The sequence below is a fragment of the Condylura cristata genome, unplaced genomic scaffold (genome assembly GCF_000260355.1).
Source record: "Condylura cristata isolate star-nosed mole 26May11 unplaced genomic scaffold, ConCri1.0 scaffold00001, whole genome shotgun sequence".
NCBI classification, from domain to species: domain Eukaryota; kingdom Metazoa; phylum Chordata; class Mammalia; order Eulipotyphla; family Talpidae; genus Condylura; species Condylura cristata.
This window is the reverse complement of record NW_004567102.1, coordinates 85,179,293-85,194,885: the sequence shown is the minus strand read 5'-3', so window position 1 is coordinate 85,194,885 and position 15,593 is coordinate 85,179,293. Positions and strand designations below refer to the sequence as shown.

The window sequence follows — 15,593 nt, the reverse complement described above, 5'->3', positions numbered from 1 at the left end:
TACCAGAATTTTGAAAACATATATGCAAAAAAACAACACAAAAACCCCAAGATTCTTTAGGCTCTTCAACCCCTGGTGCATGTTTTAACATGTTTTCTTTACAGTCATCAACTCTCTTTAGAACTCTTAAGTAAAAGTCACATGGGGAAAGGATCCAACAAACCCAAGAGAATACTGAAGAAGTCCACTGCACTGACCAAGTTTAATATACTGGTCTATTTTACGTAGGGGGAAAAAAGGACATGTAAGAAGCACCCGAAACGACACCGTTAATGTCACATTCCTTCCCTTTCCTCACCACCCCGCCCCACAAGAGCAAAAGAGAAGAACATACAAAATAGAAAGTCACATGTTCTGAGGACGGCTGCTGATTCACCCTGGCGCCCCTGGCCCACGAGGCCCTTAACGGCACTCAGTGACGACTCCAAAACAAAATGAAGAGGGGCCATTTCGTCAAATGCAGAGGCGTGCACTGCTTTCCTGCAAATATGCATATATATGCTTTCCTGCAAATATACATATACATACATACATACATATACATATATATATATATATATATATATATGGCCCAGTGACCTGAAAGCATATTTAATGTGGCTGATTTAAACTAGAAACTGCTTGTTATAATGAAAGTACATGATCCCCTGTAGTATTTTAATATATTATAATTGAAGCGATTATCTGTTTATAAGCTACTTTAAAAAGAACAACCCTGCCAAAGGCAACAAATGTTTTGATACGGTTAGCACTTACCATTATACAGAAACAAACCCAAAAAAAGCTCAAGATAAAAATACCATGTATGTGCCAATGAGCAAGATTCAATGATCAATAAAATCCTCTTTCTGAATAAGCCTCAGCAGAATGACAGAGCACTTTCTTGGAAGACTGAGAACCCAAATGACAACACGAAATGACTGACACCTTCTGCTGTCACTAACCAGTCAAGGAAGAAGCCTCTGAGCCACTCCTTCTCCCCACCCTTCAATCGTAAGCACCCGCCCAGAAACACACAGCTCTGGCTAGGTTAGAACTCTCATTTTCTCATGACTCCATTTTTTGAGAACGGCTTTTCCAGTTGGATAGGCAAATGTCTCGGAGCCAGACCTGGCCGTGGCCGAGGCCCTGGAGGACAGAACAGGCCGGAAGGCGCTGGGCTCACCTGCTGCGGCTGGTACCTCTGCGGGGGCTGGGAGGGCAGGTACTGGGCCTGCGGAGGGAGGTGCGGAGGCTGCGGCTGCTGGTTGTAATAGGGCTGCTGGCCCTGCTGGCAGTACCCACTCACACCTTGCTGTCCGTACTGAGCTGGCATCTGTCAAGAAGTCAAGCAAAGTGATCGAGAAAGTCAAAATGTGCAATTCAATGAAAGCGAAGATGGCTGCAATTCAGCAACATGAAGTGGCTTCTTTGCTATGCAACGGAATTCAGTATTCTTAATATTCTTTCCATTAAATAAATTGACATTCTGCCCGCGGTTCACATGTCAAGGAAGTCAAAAGATAATTTGACTTTGATTATAAAAATGTTTCATCAGATATCAAATATTGATGACTTCATAAAAATCTAGTGAAGGGGAGAAGCTCCTAATACGGACATTAAAATATATTCTCTGCTGAGAAAACCAAAGAAGCATTATGTAATAATACAAATATTATTTTATTCTTGTGCAACACTCAAGATGGATATGATCACCAGCAGAATGCGTGTGCTTGCTAGTATCTGTACGTACTTGCGGTCTGCACTCAGGGCTTGGGGAAAGTGCGAGGGTACGAGAATATTCATTTCAGCTAAGGTCAGAACAGTACCATGCCAGTTACCATAGCAATTCCATTTATTATCGCGAACAAGGAATGACATTGCTTTAGATAGCAAGACTATCTGTAACAATAAAACTATCAATATGACTTCTTCAAAGAAAGATATTCATATCTAATACAAAGACAGGACTTTCCGACTTGATAAAAGGGGTGATGATATAAAGCACAGTGCATTGTACTGCAAAGGCTGAGAGACAGATAGGCAGAAAGACCTGAATCAGTCGTCTCCATCTCTAATTACATGAGCCTAAAAACCCTTGCATCCCATTCAAAGGGAAAAGTCCTTTCCACATGCCATAAAGATACACTGATGAAATTCTTAGTGTTCATATTGTTTTCAATGAGAAATTGACTTTTTTTTTTAATTGGGAAAGAAAGCAGAAAAACAAACTACAGAACAGGAAAAAAAAAAAAATAGCACCCCAGGAGCCGCTCTGAATCCCACAATATGGCCTGCGTGGGAATGCTAAGAGCTCGGGTTAGCTCACACACTCAAGGGTCTGGCGATCGCTTCACATAAGACATAAAAGCCAAAGGCACCAGGCGGTGCTGAGGGCGGGGACAGGAGGGGAGGAGCTATTACTGAGGCTCCGAGACCACCAGCTCAGAAACTCAGCACAATGACCAAGAGGGGACAACGCAAAATGCTGGAGCTCATATTCCTTTGATCCAGCCCCAAGCATTTCCCACTAGAAAACAGCAGCCCACAGGAGCCGGCAGCAATGACCACCCACCCTCAGCTGGCCACCGCCTCCCACCGCGCAGCCCGCGAGTGGCGAGCAGAAAGGCCGGTGCTGCAGACGAGCAGCACGTGGAGCGCTTTGCTTGTATTTACTTTACAGTCTGAGATCTCATAATGAATGTATGTCCCTGCCATAAGCCCAGCCAAAGAATTTCCATAAAATACAAGTGCACATGCTAGAATACCATTCGCCACCACACACGCCCTCCCATTCAGCACCCATATGTCTGGTTTGATATCTAATACTGTATTTCACACGAGCATCTTTGCAGTTTAGCTGAAGCAGCTAGCATAACACTTTTGCCAGTGTTAAAGTGACTGTAAAACTCAGTCAACACAGCCAGCAGCTCCCCTACCAACTGCACCGTTCAGGCTGCCACTGTGGATCCACAGGTGGGGGCTGCCGAGGAAGGGGCTCTGACTTCTGGGAGAGACAATCACCGGGTAGATCGAGGCCTCGAACATCATCAGAGCAGCCAGGAAGGGGCTGGCTTCTTTCCTGTCTATTCCAGTTTGCAAAGTCTGGGTGCAGGGCAGGGCACAGGGGAAGAAGACTGGGACACAGGTCGGGTGGTGGGTTTGGGAGCAGATCTTCCCCACAGCCGGGGCAACAGCCTGCAGGCCGAGGCCAGCGTCAGGGGGGAAGCCACCAGAAACGCCCACCTGGGAGTTCTCGCTGCTGTCTTGCACAATTACAAAGTCTCTGCTCTCCTCCGAGACGCACGGCCTAAGTCACGCACTCTGCAAGGGCCAACCAGACACGGCCCCGGCGAGCCTGGCGCTGACCTTCACTTGGGGCCCAGAAACCCCAGCCCCTCCTGCCGGGCGGCCCGGATATTGCAGCAATGGCTGAAGGTCACTGGCAGCCCATCTGTAAAATGGAGCTACTTTCTCTACTGACTCATACTAGCGTGGCGGCCAGAAATGCAATGATGCGACCTCGAATTCTAACATTATTTACGCAACTACAAGTTGCACTGCTACCTTTAAAATATTATTTCCTGGCCCTCCCTGGTGGCGCAGCGGGTTAAAGCACAGCACTGAGAATCTAAAGCCGCTTCCGCATGAGTTCGATCCCCGCCTGCCCCGGAGGTGACCCACACGGCAAAGTAGACCTCTCCTGGCCCGCCCGCTGCTCCCCTCAGCAGTGTACTTTCGTCGATCTGCCTGTTCTGTTCCCTGCTCTGTCTCTGGTGAAGCCTCTCACCGCCCCTGAGCCTCTGGCCTGCACCCCAGTCTGTATGCACAAATAAATAAATCTTTTAAAAAATATATTATTTCCTTGTTGTTTACAAGCTTATCTTTAAAATATTTAAACGTCGTAAAGGTAATATCTCAGTTGCCTGGAACCGAACTCTCATTCTTGAACTGCCAAACGCTGTTTTGTTTTAATCAGGGAGATGCAAGGCTCTCAAAGGTCCTACCTGCTTTCCTGGCATCTTCAACCAAGGGGGCAATCGGCAGGCAGAGCCGCCAGGCCCTGGACACCAGGGCGCCTGCCCCGCCAGTGTGGACACTGGCACCGCCACCTCCTGCCACTGGCCCCCGGCCGTGCTGGTCACCCTGACCTTGACCCCCAGGGTGTCTCAGAGGGCTGAGAAGCCCAAGCCTGGGTAAAATGGCGAAGGGCCAAGGGGCTCGTGCCTGAGGGAAGTGCAGGCGCTTCACTGCCTCGGGTTTTGTGCAGTCGGCCTTGGCTGCCGCACCCCTTTCTGTTTGTTTATCTGTCAGTTCTCTGCCACACCGAGGGCAAATGAGATTCCCAGAGTGTTGGCTGCAAGTGACATTTAGCCAGGAGTCACTGAGACCCAGGAGCCGAGTGCTGAGAGTGGACGATCCCAGCTCAGATGCCCCCTGTGCAGCCCACTGGCCAGCCCTACCTGGGCGCACCACTCCCTCCGCCCACCCTGTTGGGGGGGGGGGCTCACCGAGAAGGGGCTCCCTCACCCCGACTCCGTGCGCCGGCTGACAGCCCTCAGCGCAGGGCCGCAGCGCCTGCCGGTCAGCACACGCCCTGCCCTGTGGATGTTGTCCAGTACAACGCCCAGCTACTAGGACACAGACTTTCATATCATGTTTGACTTGCGTGTCTTTTACATCATTGTTCATTTTAAGCAATGCTCGCTTCCTTTGCTCAGGTGCGGCCCACCACCTGCTCACCTGCGCCCTGTCACCACAGCTCCCTATGCTCTGCCTGCCCTGGGTCGCTCCCGCTCCCTCCCCCGCCCTGCACAATGTCTAAGGTCATTGTTGTCTTTTTATTTTTGTTTTGTTTTGCTTTGCTTTGGTAGAATTTTCCCCCTGATGCCTTATTTGTTTCTCTATATTCTTCCTAGAAGTGAAACCACCCGACATTTTTCTTTCTCCTTCTTACTTATTTCTTTTAAACTGATGAGGGAACACACCATAAAACAGCAACGGAGCGCAGAACCCAGGTCACTGACCCATGGCTGGCACCACCAATGACCGCCGCACCCACCCCGGGAATGCACCACCCAGCCAGGGCCCGACCCCAGACGCTGTGCGTAAAATACCCGCAAAGCGCCTAGGATCAGAGCTTTTTCTGTTTGCTATTTAAAAATAAAAGAAACAAAATCCACTCCATCATTTCTAAATAAAGCGGGTCTGCCTGTGCTAAGCACACACAACAAAAAAATGACCCCAACTTTTAAAGAAACACGACAGTTGTCCAACATTGGAGGCAAAAGCGCGGCCCGGCCATGAAGCTTTCGCTTGGGAAACTGGGGTGGAGGCCGTGAGCGCCCACTCCGCGCCCCCGTCCCCTTCAACGTGCAGAGCTCGGGCCCGTTTCCCCTCTCCGCTTTAGCCTTGCCCACACTTCAGAGCGTTAGAAATGATCAATGATCAAGGCTTTATCCTCTCCCTCTCTTCTTCCAAAGCCGGGTTTCGGGAGCCGCCACCCCGCGACAGGAAGACGCGCTGTCCTGGGATCTCCGCCCGGGTCCCGCGGGCGTGGTCCACGCAGCAGTGGTCACCCAGGGAACGGGAATGCGCGGAGGGAGTGGCGAAACGCAATTTTGCGACAGGCACACAACGGAATTCTATATAGCAGAGGGGAGGAAAAACAAGACCAGCCTAGCACAGTCGCTCAGCTGCAAACGTGCAACGCTCACTTGAGTCAGCAGCGCGGGGCGGCGGGCGCGCAGCACCTACCTAAAGCAGACATGCCCAGGCCGCTGCACCACGGCTTGCGCGCAGGCCCGGGAAACGCACGAAACTCGCAGAGAAAGAAATACGGGGCACTCGGGGCCTCCCGGGTGGGGTGGCGGGTTAGCTCGCAGCACTGCAAACTGGCTTCAGCCGCTTCCCTGCGAGCTCGATCCCCGCTGGGAGCTGACCCTCCTGGCCCGGCAGACCACTCCTGGCCGCCCGCTGCTCCCCTCAGCAGTGTGCTTCATCCATCTGCCTGTCCTGCGCCCCACGCTGTCTCTGGTGAAGCCTCTCACCGCCCCTGCACCTCCTGCTTATACTCCAGTTCTGTGTGCACAAATAACTCTTCCAAAAAAAAGAAATACAGGATACTCCCTGGAGAAGGGACGGGGCGTGGGGTAGGGATTTCGCATTATGTCTATTTTTCCCTTTGAAAGAAAGATGTGAAGTAAATGTGGCAAAATGTTGGTCTACGGGTCTTGGTGCAGCTAGACCTGTTTTAGTGTGGTTCCGTTTACCCAAACTACTTCCATTGAAAATTCTAAAATAAGGATGCCACCTCCACCCTCGTCCACGTCCCCAAAGTGGGAAGGGGCGCACACGGGCCCACTCCCACGTCAGGAAACAAAGCCCCCAGGGCAGGGCCTTGGGAAAGAAGCCTGACTGACCACGGCTAGGGCTCTTCTCCAGGCCTCCCCCAGCGGGCAGTGCTGAGGCAACACTTCCCCGCGCCCCCCCCCCCACAGCTCACACACCCACCTGCGGGCTGTCAAGCCAGCACTCCCCCCAGGCTCTGCCACAGGTGTTATTCCCGTAAGTTAACTCACAGAAATAATTTTAGTCAAAAGAAATTTGAAAAACATACTGTAAAGATGAAACAGACCAGACCTCCATGGGTCTGCGGGATTCTTTACAAGAACACTGCTAGGCTTTAAGTTCAGGAATTCGCACCTATCTGGCCTCCAGCACACCAGCGTCAGCGGGCCGAGCCCTACAGAACAAGGTGTCTCACATCCCAAAACCCGGTTTATGCCCGGCTCTGCCCCACCCAGCCCCTGGGAACCACCATCCTATTCCTGTCTCTATGAATGTGGGGGTACTCTTCCAGGTACCCCCTGTGTATGGAACAGCAACTTTCCTTTTGTATCTGCCTTTAAGGTGCACCCACGTGAAAGCATGTATTGGGGTTTTATTCCTCCTTAAGGCTGAACACTTACCCTCTGTGCACACACCCTGTCCCAGTACCTAGTCTTCCCTGGGCGGACACTGTTTGTTTCCAGCTTTGGCTCTCGTGAACATGCAAATACCAAGTCTGTGTTTTCAAGGCCGCTGGGTGTACCCCCAGCACCGGAATCGCAGGGCCGAGCGGTGGGGTTACGCTTACTATTTTGAGGACCCTCCCGCCTACCATCCCTCTGGCAGGTCCAGAAGTGCCAGCTTCTCCACATCTTGACAGTACTTGCTTTTTTGTCTGCTGGCCTCCGGGCAAGCCCTCCTGGGGAGCGCAAGTGGTGTCCCGCCCCCTGCGGTTCTGGGGGCCATTCCCGGCTAACCGCCAGCGGTGCTGAGCACCCCTCGGTCGGCAGGTCGCTGTGTATCTCACTCGGAAAAGTGAATTCAAGACCTCCACCCATTTGTAAGCTGGACTGCTGGTTGTGATGTGTAGGGTTATTTTGAATATCCCGGATATTAATCCCTTACAGATTCAGGCATACACATACTTTCTCCGGTTCCGTGGGTGCCTCTTCTTGATAGTGAGCCCTGGAATGCACAAGAGGTTTTGGGGTTTTTCCACCTTTCCTTTCACTGCCTATGTGCTGGGTTTCACATCCAAGAAGTCAGGCCAATTCCCAGGCCACGGCGGCTGCCTGTGTGTTCTCCCGGCCATCTCCAGCTGCGGCGCCCCCAGGCGGGCCTGTGCGCCGTCCTGAGCCCAGTCTGCAGACGGTAGGGGTGAGGGGCCCAGCTTCCTCCTTCTGACAAATGATTGTACACGATCTAATTTTTATCTCAGTTCATGTCCTTTTTTTTTTTGTGCATACAGAACTGGGGTACAGGCCAGAGGCTCAGGGGTGATGAGAGGTTTCACCAGAGACAGAGTAGGGAGCAGAACAGGCCGGCTGACAAAGTACACTGCTGAGGGGAGCAGCGGGTGGGTCAGGAGAGGTCTGCCACGCCCTGTGGTCACCTCTAGGGTAGGTGGGAATCGAACTCATGCGGAAGCGGCTTTAGATTCTCAGTGCTGTGCTTTAACCCACTGAGCCACCAGGGAGGGCCCTTAGTTCATGTTCTTTTGTTCTAAGTATAGCTTGGAGACTTTGCTTCCCTCAAAAACAATATGAAATGTATACACATTCAGCACACTGTATAATCTGTTTACAGGAAGTTCTTTTAAAAATAAAAAACAGGTAAAACTAATGTATTGCCAGAAATCACAGCAGTGGAAATGGGGACTGCCTAGAAAAATGCATCTAAATTGAGTGTTGATTTCATGGACTTACATATTTGCCAAAACTCATAAAACTGTGCACTGAAGATGTGAGCGTTTTACAACTTAAAATACGAGCAAAATATGTATGCATTTAATACACAAAGAAGTATCATATCTAAATCTTGACCTCACATTTCTCTCTAACATATTCTTTGAAACCATTCCTGCTTTTATTAAAGCCCAGAGATGTTTACTATCACTATTAATTAACCTGATCATTAAATGATGACTATTCCTTTCCATCACCCAGGAGGCTGCCCAGCAGTCGGCTTACGGGAGCGACACGATGAGGCTGTGGACACAGGTCTCCAAGAGAGCGGGGTCCATCGTGCAGGCACGACAGCCTGCAACGCCTCTACTTTTGGGAATTTATCTTCAGAAAACTATGAAGCAAGTTTGCACAGATAAGTATGGCAAGGAGTTCACTGAATTCCCACACCCGGTGCACTCCTGCTTAAAAATATGCAAAGAGCCTAAATAGCTTTTTTTTTTTTAAAGTGTTTTTAAAGGGGGGCAGGAGAGTTAATAGCTCATTTTTAAAAATGACTTTTAAAAGGGGGCAGGAGAGATTCACTAAAATACAGACCCATCCAAAGCAATGAATTTCACCATAGATAATCTGTATGTAACAAAAAGTTCTCTCTGTGGATTACTGAGGTGGGACCCCAGGGTGAGCAGTTAACGAAAGAATACCTGTGATGCCATTTTTAAATATGAAAATCCGAGTGTGTATATCAGTAAAGAATTAATAGCTTAGAGGAACATAAACCAAAATGCTATCTATCATTTCTTAAACTAGCTCAATGTTTTTCACCGACCTAGATAGAATAAAATGAAATTTTGTTTGGATTATTTATTGTGGTCTTTCTAAGAGTTATCAGAAAATATAATTATAACAATTTATCTTAAACAGCAGAAAGCTTCTTAATTTCTACTTGTTTGTTTTTCATCACATCTTTGAGTCCCTCTAGGTAAATTCTATAAAAGGGGAAAGCAAAAGGCAAAGGAAAAATCATACATTTACAACAGTTACATCTCAGTCATTACTGAGGCAAATTCTGCTGGCTTCCGACTCCACAGAAAGACCAAACGCTATTTTTCATGCATAAGACACAGACTGAAAATTCCCCACAGCAAGGAATTCAGATGCTAAGCCAATGTGTGTTTGAACCAACTGCATGAGAAAATGTTATTATGTCAACATGTCCAGTCAAAAGTAATGTGCTAGAAGTTAATAACGTTTACAAGGCCAAGATCCAGAGAATGTTCCACCATCCACAGCCCCTTAAGCTCGAAGGAGACGTCAGAAGAAGTTAGGTGCTTTATTTCACTTTTGCATTTTTAAAAGAAAATAAATCTCGTCCTTGGGCTCGCCTGAGGAGGAGGCGGGAAATGGCAGTTTCCCGACACTGCTGCTGCAGGCTTGCGGAGCAGGAGCCTGCACGTGCACTGAGACTGACTGTGTGCGCGGGACACTCACGCTCTGCCCCTCCAATTCTGCCCACTCCCCTCGGACAACAGCAAGAAAGACAAGCCGCGGTCGGAGGACGTGGCCACGCACTCAGGCCGGGCGGAGTCTCAACTGCTGACGGGCTCCATGAGCAGCCACGCAAACAGGCCACGGCACAGCTCCTGTTGCCAGGGAAGCTACTTCCATTCTGGTCTAAGCCCTTGCGGCTCGCAGATAACTTCCGGGCCACAGGTGCTGCTGGGTTTTGGCTTGTTTTCATTTACAGACTGAAAACTAACCACATATCTGGGTTCACTTAACCCTCATCTTTAGTTGACAGGTTTTTATAAATTGCTATAAGAAATAAATTTGTAAAGCTAAGTTGAAACATTCTCATCTGTCATCAGTAATGTCTTTTTGCATTATAAGTTTGGTTTCAAAAACTTCTTTCACAAGGACACACAATACAAGACTGTAAGCATAACAGTGAAAAAAAGACCCACAATTATTAATTGCCAACAAAATGTCACCGCTTACTCTGAGTCCCACTACACTATATTTAGCAAATCACAGCATTAGCAAATACTGGGTCAGACCAATGTTCCACGGAGAGAACCTTCTATGTGGCTGGGAGAGCGAGATGGTAATGCTTCATGACCTCAATTCCTAACGGTGAGGGATGTGTCCTGAGCAGCCTTTACTTCCTTTTTCATAATCATTAGCATTCTATTATCCACGGATTTATTTATACCCTTTCTAAATTAATTTATATTTCTAGTCCACACACCTCTGGAGGGTAGCAAGTTCTAGAACATTATTAACCATTTAATAAAGTGATGTCAGTTTTTATAAAATTACCTCCAACCTTCAAGACTGCGGCTTGAAGTTTGGGTTGGAGAGCTCTGGTCGGCTTCTCTACCCCAGCCTGCAGGTGTGGTTACTTCCCTGGCTTGGCTGCTCTGCTCTCGCCCCTGTAGTCTCTACTGTGGAACAGAAGGACCACTGGGCAGACCAGGCTATCAGAGGGTAAGGTCATTTGTCCAGTTAGGCTAAAAAGGAAACCTCTGGTACGTGTTTTGTGTTCTCTTCTACGGCCTAACTATAGACGTGCTCCCCTTTCTCCCCAGGTCAGACAATCAGACAAGATTTTGCTTAAGTATTCATAAAGCACAGACGTTCGCTGGCAGTCGAAGGCTTCCTCTCATTTACAACCAGTGTTGAACCAAAGTCTTACTGTACACAAAATTAACACACAAGTGTATAATTGTAGTTTTATGCTCAAGTGCCCTCATTATGCACTTTAGAACACTTTCTTCCCAAGGATCCATCGAGGGTATTTGCTAGACAGAGCTATAAAGTCTACCATGTGTTTTTTGATAAAACAGAAGTTAACGGTTAAAAAAAAGTTAACCATGTGTTTTTTGATAAAACAGAAGTTAACGTGTGTGGAACATGGCGGCTAGTAATGCTGCCTCTAGAATTTTAGCTAGAGAGAGAGCATACTGACACTGTAGACAGCTGTGTGACAAAGGCTAATTCACTGCCTTGTCCTGGAGAAAAGAGAACCAGTTCCCAAAACAAGTGACCTAGATGTTTTGCATGACCATCACAGGGAAGAAAACTCACCTGCGTGTGCAAATACCTTATGTATATAGGAATAAAAGGCAGGAAAATGTTAACAGTAAAGGGAGTCATAGTTATTTCCAATGCAGGAGCTTGGACAGCCAGGTGTGCGTGCTGCCCCCGGGACTCACTCTCTCTCTCCAAGAAAACAGGCCTGTGGTGTCCACAGTCAGAGCAGTGAATACATCAACCTGGAAAGCAACCTGAGTTTTCCAGCCCCCTGTTATACTGTGGCTCAAACTGCAACAGGTACTTTTAAATGAGAGAATATCATTTTTCAGTTGTCTCCATTAAAATACATATACATATAATGAAAACAAAAATCAAAAGTCAAAAACCAGCGGCCTTCCCTGGTGGAACAATGGGTTAAAGCTCAGCACTATGAGGCAACCTGCAGTCACTTCAATCACCGACAAAGGGGTGATCCACAGGGCACAGCAGACCTCTCCTATCTTACAGTGGATTTCTGTCAACCTGCCTCTTCTGCTCCCCACTCTCTGTGGTGAATCCTCCTACCTCCATACCTGTGGCCTGTACCCCAGTTCTTGTATGCATAATAAATAAATCTTAAATAAAAGGTCAACAACCAGCACAACAGAGCCTCACACACGTGTAACAACAGCAAGGTCTGCTAAGAAGGCTTTAAAATTAATGGCTCCAGTATGTTCATACGTTAAAAAGCTGCCCACTTGGCCCACGGGTGGGCGCGCGGGGAGGGTGCCAATCGCTGAGCAGGGCAGAAGAGGCCCTGCAAGAGCCACTGATGAGAACTGCGCGGGCCTGGGCCCAGCTGCCCTCTGGCCAGAGGCTTCTATTTTTATAAAGCACAAGAAGAGGAGCCAAGAGCTTCACCACTTTCCTATACAGACCCAGCGGCCAGAATGGATGTGCCAAAGGGGGATTTCAGAGGTTTTTAAAGCGATAACCTTTGCTGAGGCTGCAATGCCAGCGGCGGCTGCATCAAGGGAGCATGTGCCGTGCAGGTGCAGGTGCAACGGGAGGCTGTTCTCGGAGAGGGCGGCAAGGCGGCTGGGGCCGGCTGGCGGGACAGGTCCGGAAGGCCACGCCCTGGGGCCCCGCTGCCCGGGCATCTGTGCCCGTTCACGAGTGCCCTGTGCTGCTGCTGTGAGTGTGTCTTGCTAAATGCGGCTTTCACGGCTTTCAAGGTGTCCCTTGATCGAGAGCTGGGGTGGGGGTGCAGAGGTGACTGCACTGTCGGCAGCCAGCTCGAGGTCATGCTGAGGGTGACGGCCTCACCTCGACCTTTCTGTATCCTTTTACTCTCCTGCCAAAAGCGAGGAGAGAAATGAGTTTGGTGCCCCAGTTGACGCAACTATGAGTGAAAAAAAACAAAAAAAAAAACCCCAAGCCTCTCAAAACCAGAAATTTCAAAAACTACAGAGTGATAAAACATGATCCTGAGAGACAGAGGGAGAGATGCTGAAGAGTTTTAAAAGGAGACACTGCTTACGCATTTACTCCACCACCCCCAAATTTTAAGTGATGGACACGGGGAGAAATGTATGAAGAGAAACAAGCGCAACGGAGGTCCGCAAGGCCGGCTCCTGGGCCCCACGCCGGGAACCCACTGCCTCGGAAGCCGCCTCGTGGCCTCCAGAGTCCAGGCAGGGACGATGGTGTTGGAAGGAGCTGGACGGCGCCACGGGGCAGCCGGCAGCCGAGTGGAGGCCCGACATCAACACGCTGGTCACTTCAGTTTTTGGCCTTGACTTTCGGAATGAACTCAAAGGCCGAGGAGTGCGTTCACACAAGACCTCTGCCTCAAAGACACTTCGACCCGCAGCCCGCCTCTCTCACAAAGAAGCGAGTGGCCCTGAAGCCCGCGAGCAAAGGGGGGGCTACAAGAAGTGGACACACACGGGGCTGGGCACCCACCCGTGGGGCTTGTATTCCGGGTCCCTGCTGGGGCGCCGGTGAGAAGCAAGGCAGAGGTGCTCATCAGCACACCCACTGCACACACGGATTCGGGTCAACAAGCCTTAAGTCACAACAAGCTTTAGCATGAAAACACAGCCCACCCCCCGGACCTGAGCCCGGCACTCGCTGTGCACTTCGCGGGCGCAGTCACGCCGGGACAGGTGGCTGCTCCAGCCCTCCCCTTCGGGGCGAGAGCGGACTGCAGCGGGCGGGGAAGCTGCACCTCTCACCAAGCAGCCTCTCTCGGGGCGCCTCTCTGACCCCGCCGCCCCTGGCTCACCAGCTCCGCTGATAGCGGGCGAGGAGGGGCGGAGGCAGGTGCTGGGAAGCAGGGGAGAGACGGCCGGGGCAGGGAGCCCAAGAACACGGGAAGAAGCAGCAGAGACAGGAAGGCGCCGCACAAGAAAGGGACAAGGGACGATGGAGCAGATGGGTGTGCTCCGATGTTCTGGCTTCAACACTACATCTTGAACCGTTGAGCCATTAAAGTTTAGAAGGTGTTTGGATATAAACTCTACCAACACGACGTGACTCAGCCAAGGCAAAGGGAAGGGGCGTCGTCAGGTCAGCGGCGAGCAGACAAGGCCGGCTCACGTGATAGTCACCGTGCCGAGGAACAGTTTACATTCGCAGAGATTAAACTGTGCGGTGGGGGCAGTTTGAAGTGATGTTCTGGATAAAGTATCAATGCCCGTGCCATATAAAAATAATTTTGGGGCCCTCCCTGGTGGCGCAGCGGGTTAAAGCATAGCACTAAGAAGCTAAAGCCACTTCAGCACGAGCTCGACCCCCGCCTGCCCCGGAGGTGACCTGTCTCCTGTCTCCCCGCTGCTCCCTCAGCAGTGCACTTCGTCAGTCAGCCTACTCTGCTCCCAGCTCTCCCTCTAGTGAATCTGCTCACTGCCCACACCTCTGGCCTGTACCCCAATTCTGTATGCAGAAATAAATCTTTTTTTTATTATTTTTTTAAGGTTTATTTATTTCTACACATAGAACTGGGGTACAGGCAGTGGTGAGATGACTCACCAGAGTCAGAGTGGGGAGCAGAACAGGCAGACTGACTGAAACCTACTGCTGAGGGGAGCAGTGGGGAGACAGGAGAGGTCTGCCGCGCCCTGTGGGTCACGCCCTGGCCGGGGATAGAACTCGTGCTGCAGTGGCTATGATAGCTTCACAGTGTTGCGCTCCAATCTGCTGCGCCAGAGAGCGGGCCCTCCATAGAAAAATATTTCTAAGCAAATGCTTTTAAAAAAATTTAATCATTTCCCTTGAGAACGAAAATCTCCAAGTTTTTTCTTATCTACTGGAATATGTAATAAATACTTCCCCAAAAATGGTCAAGAAAAAAGGCAGAATGTTGACATTTTAAAATCTAATTGAAAGATAGGTGGGACAGGCAGAGGAGGGTTTACTTAAAATAGAATTATCGCAAGTAAAATGTTTCACTGTTTTCTATGTCACCTTTTATATCAATAAGTCATTAAAATTAGACATTCTGACCTACTCATTCTAAACATCAATAAATAATCATACAATTAATTATCCCCCCCCAAAACGAAACCTCGGCAAGGAGGTCATCCCATACTGCCCACTCCAAGCAGCAGAGCTGAGCAAAACACAAAGCCGCTGACCGGCCTGTGCCAGGGACTCCGAGGTGTGAGGTGACTGTGCCAAGACCCTCTCAGCCTGTGGCCAACGGGAGGCTGGGCCAGGGAGTTCTCAGTGGTGCTGGACTTCGCGGTGATAAGACAAGGACACACCGTGGGCGCTGCTGACTGCTCACTTGCTGGTTCCAGAAGCTTCTTCCCTGCCCGTGGCCGCTGAGCACATGGCCTGCAGCCCACACCCTTCAGCAGCCTGCTGTGCTGTGCTGTGCTTGCAACTGTCCCTCATCGGGACCCTCTGCAGAGGCGCCCGGGTGGGCTCTGCCCTGTTAGTGCCGAACCTGGACTGGAGACGGGACGCCTGCCGCCACGGGGTCTCCAGGGTCCATCAGGTTGTCCGGCCACAGACAGTCTCATTTTCTCCCATTAGCAGGAAAGGGTGTGGGGGGAATTGGAAGAACTTAAAGAAGAGCTGAGCTGTGGAGGGGGAAAGCCGGGAAGGCAGGACAGGACTCACTTGAACTAAAAGACATTTTCAACGTTTTTCAGCATCTTCCAACTGGCCCCCAACAAACAGGATTAGCACTCAAGGCCATGAGTGTGGGGGGATGGGGTGGGGGGGAGTGGTTTGTATCTGGAGGGCCCTGACCCCTGGCCATGGTGGGGAGCAGGTGGGGGAGGGATCCCAAGGAATCTGAGTTTAATCCTTTGCCACAGAATATATTGTTTATACTAATATTCAGCAAAACATCCC

At 49.9% G+C, this 15,593-nt stretch overlaps 1 protein-coding gene across 4 annotated transcripts in view; it reads right to left on the bottom strand.

Moving 5' to 3' along the window:
• ARID1B (AT rich interactive domain 1B (SWI1-like)) overlaps positions 1–15,593 on the bottom strand; it is a 301,215-nt gene that overhangs the window by 241,668 nt on the left and 43,954 nt on the right. For 3 of the 4 annotated variants that reach the window (XM_012722087.1, XM_012722073.1, XM_012722079.1), the window contains exon 2: positions 1,166–1,315. The exons of the other annotated variant lie outside the window; for it this stretch is intronic. In XM_012722087.1, coding sequence (XP_012577541.1) covers positions 1,166–1,315 — 150 coding nt within the window. The remainder of the gene's footprint in view (positions 1–1,165; positions 1,316–15,593) is intronic. 4 annotated transcript variants of the gene reach the window in all.